The following is a 5143-nucleotide window of genomic DNA, read 5'->3' as shown; positions in this document are numbered from 1 at the left end:
AATTGAGGTGATTCAGGAACATTTTTTAAATAAAATTATAATCGATAAAAAAATAACATTTATAAAAACTTGATTATATTTTGGACATTAAATATTGACTAGGAAAAAAATTAGTTAAAAAATAGAAAAATAAAATAAAAAAATTGGTTCAACCATAGTAACTGTGGGTAAAAAAAATGCTAAAATTCCAAATTTATCCAATTTTTTTTTCTCAAATGGTTTGAAATTTTTTATCTATTCCCAAATTTCTTTATATTATTAAATTAAATATATCATTTACAAAATTATAATTAGTCATTATAAAAAATTTATAATAGCGTGAAATTAAAAAATATAAATTATATAAAACAAAATAAAATAAATTATTTATTAACTATATAATTTATTTTTATAGATAAAATCTGTATGACACTTTTTGAACTATTTTAATAAATAGTTATACATATATAAAAAGTGTGTGATGAGTAGAAATTGTAATTTAAAAGATAAATCACAGAAATTCACCAGATCCAAAATTGGATATAGCAAACTCAGATGTTTTTCGAGGTTCATACACATCCCAATCAAGCACCCTAGTCATGTGACATCGGCAGGGAACAATGCAAAAAGTCGAAAATAATACTGACATTCCGTACGGCCCATGGACCATTAATGCTGCTACTGCCTTTTGTCACTGCCCCTGCCCTTTAAAAAAACAAACCTTCCAGGTCCACTGATCTGTATTTGTAGTTATATAAATTAAATGGGTAGAATAGGATCAATATGTATATTTAATTGAATCATTAGATTAGAGTAGACATTAAGATATATTTCCTAACTATTTGATAAATTAACTGTATATTTCTTAACTATTAAGTAGAGTAACTATATATTTTTAATAGCTCTAGATTGTCTATTATTGTAATTTGATATTTTAATTTTATTTTATAATTATGTTTTAATGGAAAAACCAAAGTTTTAGGTTTCAATAACAATCAACTCAAAATCTTGATATTCTCAAGAAATATATTAAATAATTATTGAATTTAAAATTTTGTGATTTATAGGGTGGGAATTAAGAAAACTTTCTATAAAAATCTGGTTCATAATCCGGACAAAATGGAAAAAAAAATATTGACATCAAATTAAATAGATAAACATTAAATTATTTCAATAAAAAATTTAAGTTAAAATTAAATTAACCAAAAAAAGACATACAAAAGCTTACACACAACTTGAACATTCCACAAACAGATGCAAACTGAAATAATAAAACATAAATTAAAATAATCATAAAGATGACTTCTCTATTTAACACTCCGCGGAATCAGTTAAATATGCATCACCTTCGTCGCTATCAATGCACGCCGATGTCATACAATCTCATGGCGGCGACCGAACTATGACTTGCGGGCTGCCCCCGGCTGAACAGTTTATTGGAGAATCCACTCCTGTTCAGAAGGGAATTTTGATGTAGGGGAAGCCATAACGCAACCAAGATGGAGGTGGAAGATAATTGAAAAATCAGTTACAAACTCTCAATCACATCGGTTAGATCATGTATAACATCTTTTACATCTCAACCATCCTTGTATCTAGCTTTTCTTTAAAGCTTGTAAATCCTACACCTATTCCGAAATAGACCACGTCGGCGTAATTAAACTCGCGGTACAAAGTTTAATATAATAGTTAGCAATTAGACTTTGTGGGGTGACCATTAGTTGCCAAGCATATGCTTCAAACTGGAGTCAGAAATGGTGCAAGTAGACATACAAAATATGAGCAACTAGCTAGACATACCAAATGGTGCAAGTAGACATATAAAAGTAAACAAAACATATTCTGTTGATTCGGGTCTATAAAAATTACAAAACCCACCCTAAAGTCTGTATCATCTATATATAAGCACTTCATATACTACAAATCCTTCACGTTTATGAGCTTATTTATAAACATTTGCACCCCCTAAAACGATGCAAACTATTAAACTCTCAGTTCGTGAAACTAAACCTTCAGCCCTCAGGCTGCCATTCAAGTCTCATTTCCAAGACACCAGATTTAACGCGACCAAGCTTCAAGCACACGTCCTGAACTATTCGACCATCATTTTCCTGGACGATCCAACTATCTTTGGCGAGATAGTTATTTTTGGATTGAGCCACTAGTTTCTTTCCAGTTGTCAGGTCTCCAAGAAGAGACTTTAGGTCAATTTTAGCTTCTCCGAGGAAATCCTTCTTTTTGAATTTTGGGGCTTTATCTTCATCAAACACTTCCTGCAAAATCCAAACCAGCGATTCGTTCATATCATCACAAACTGAAGAGCTAAGATTTTCTTAAGAAACAATCAGGTTTAGATTTAACTAAGCATACCAGAGTGAGTAACCGATGATCAGGATAAGAAACATCAGTGAATTTAAATTCTTCATCCCAAACTGGATGAAGTGTCCTTTTTTTCACACTCGTCTTCTTCGCCTGAGAACGGAATCAGTAAACGAAACTTGAGATTAGAGATACTTAGACGTAATAATTCGTAGCAAAGCAAAGATTCTTGTTCCTCAGAAAACGTTATAACAGAAACTTGTGTGTGAAGGCTGAATGAGATTTACTATAAATGAAATTACGTACTTGTTCACCCAATCCGATGACAACGAAAGGATCGCTACTCATTACGAAGTGATCCCCAATCACTAAATTCGACCCCTTTATCACTCGCACAGTGAGCTCGCCCATCTCTGCTCTGCTGCTCAAACAAAACACAAAAGGAAAGAAGTGAGAGCGCTCGGATTGCAGAAACTCCAGTAAGTGACTTAATTTATGGGCACCCGCAAGCTCAACTTCTAAAGTTTAGCAATCTCAATCCAGCAACCTAAAAAGCGGAGAGAATATGTGAGGCGGTCGAATAGTTGAATTTAATAATGGAGTATCGTACTAAAAAGAAGAGAGGAATGGAATAAAACTTTATGTGCCGTTGGGTCACTGTTTTTAGTTCAGAAAATAGCTGAAAACACTTCCACAATAGAGCAGTTAAATTAGGGTTAGCCAGGAATCTTAGCATTTTATGTGCAGTTCACTTCCAAGGGATACCCTGGGACCTTTGGATTTTTCTGTGGAGTGGAAAGCATATTTCCTTCCCATGTAAGGCTGTTTTCTGTGACTAATTAGGTGAAGCCTTTGAAGCCATCTGGTGAAGCTTAAAATATATTTCTGTGGTCTTAATTTAAAGAAATCAATGGTACCTGCATTACCCCTTTCTTTATAACGATAAAAGTTGTCTCTACAGTACTTCCATGACATGAGAGAGAAGATTTATATTGTTTTGTATTCTGAGAAGATTTATATTGTTTTGTATTCGAGTGTCTATCAAATATGGTGTTAAATAAATTACAAGAAATAAAATGAGATACTTATTATGTAAGAATAAATCGTAAAGTATATTTTTAATACAGTTGGAAAAAGTATATATATCTATGTTGATTTTTAATACTTTGTTTATCTATATTTTAAATGGACTTTGAATAATGCTTGTAATGATGATTAATATTTATTATTTAAATATATGTTTTTTCAAATTCTAGAAATTAAGAATTATTTGGAATATATATAAATGAGTTAGTTTTTTTTTAACCTAAATAAAATTAATTATTTAGTCAAATCAACTAGTTCATCACAAAATTAGTTGCTTAGTCAAATCAACTAGTTCATCATTCCATGTAAAAAATATATTTTTGATTTGATAAATTTGGATGAAATAAGATATCATGGAAAATTATAGCTAAGTGGTCAAATATGAAGAAATTAAATATCATTGTATCTGTACTAGTTATGCCCTAGAAATTTAATAGTAGCCATTGCTAAAGCATCATTGACTAGCTCTACCTTTACAAGTAAATATGAATGTCCTAATTAAATATGCATGTCGTAGATGGAAAAGAATGGAAAAGAATGTAGATCCAGAGTTAGGGATGGACATCATTTATCAGCTCAAAAAGAATCTAGCTCAATAATTGTAGTGAGGGATGAATATATCATTTAGGGGATGTAGCAATCATATAGATACACAAACTGATCCATGAGGGGCAACATTCTTAGTAACATTACTAGTTCTATGATAGTGATAAGGGATGTGTTATTATGGTATGTGTGTATATAACAGTGGGTGGAGAGTCTACCTTAATAATATATTTTTATGGGTCATTTTTACTACCTTAGTTTAGCGTTTTATCTAGTTAGTTGTAATAATTCCTTCTCACATTTTTATTATATTTATGTCCTCTATATTTACACTATGAGTAGTTGATGGCATTTACTTAAATATCCCAAGACAAGATCTAGCAACACAATCCTATATAATCTTTTCAAAGATATAAAATTATTAGATAAAATAAGATAAGAGATAAGCCAAACTTGAAGCAAACTTTAGAAAAAATGTTTAATAATGTAACCAACCTCACAATTCACTAATTTTTATTTTTTCTTCCCTAACTATCACTGTTATTTTCTTCAATATGCATTTGTTGGAATTATTTACCAATACACACACCGGAATATATTGACTATGCTTTGTGCTAATGATTCATCTATTCATATCCCTATGGCTATGCTCATGTCACATGTCATTTAAAACGTCTATATATTTTATTTCCAATTATATAGATCTTCTAACTAATGAATTTAGCGCCCATGGATATGAAAGAGGTTTTTGATGTGAGGCATTAACTTTCCGACCAGAGGTTTAAGGTATCAACCCAAGCTTAATGACCATACGTACATTTGGGCTTAACCCAAAGTTTTGTTTTTCCTCCCACCAATTGTGATAACATTTCGCAATACCGCTATTCAATTCGTTTCATCTCCTTGCTCGTGTCGTGGTGTAATTATAGTCCCTTGTCACCTGTATGCCGATATTTTCTATCTACTCAAATCAGCGTGCGTGATTAACATAGCTCATGGGATGTAAGGTTCATGGTACTGGAATCCTTTTAACAATATATTAATTCTACTTATAGGTTCACAATGCTCATAACTGGCGCTGCCGGACCTATACTTATTGGGACCCCAATACTCTATACACTTCTGCCACGTCACCCCTTGTCGCATGGGCCCATGTCACCTCCTCTACTGCAACACTTAGGACACACGCCATTACTTCAATGTTATTTCGCCG

At 31.9% G+C, this 5143-nt stretch overlaps 1 protein-coding gene across 1 annotated transcript; it reads right to left on the bottom strand.

Moving 5' to 3' along the window:
• Nucleotides 1-1341: 1341 nt before the first annotated feature.
• On the bottom strand, nt 1342-2790 carry LOC149206090 (protein C2-DOMAIN ABA-RELATED 3-like). Its single transcript, XM_089393627.1, has 3 exons — nt 2605-2790; nt 2350-2451; nt 1342-2252 (listed from the first exon to the last, which is right to left on the bottom strand). Exons 1-3 carry the CDS (start codon nt 2707-2709, stop codon nt 1992-1994), a joined length of 468 nt encoding a protein of 155 aa, XP_089249753.1. The 5' UTR covers nt 2710-2790; the 3' UTR covers nt 1342-1991.
• Nucleotides 2791-5143: the final 2353 nt, after the last annotated feature.

The sequence above is a fragment of the Pinus tabuliformis genome, chromosome 1_2 (assembly GCF_031772625.1).
Source record: "Pinus tabuliformis cultivar Carrire ecotype Pingquan chromosome 1_2, CPIR1, whole genome shotgun sequence".
Taxonomy (NCBI): domain Eukaryota; kingdom Viridiplantae; phylum Streptophyta; class Pinopsida; order Pinales; family Pinaceae; genus Pinus; species Pinus tabuliformis.
Note: the sequence above shows the minus strand (reverse complement) of the source record. Positions and strands in the feature narration are given on the sequence as shown.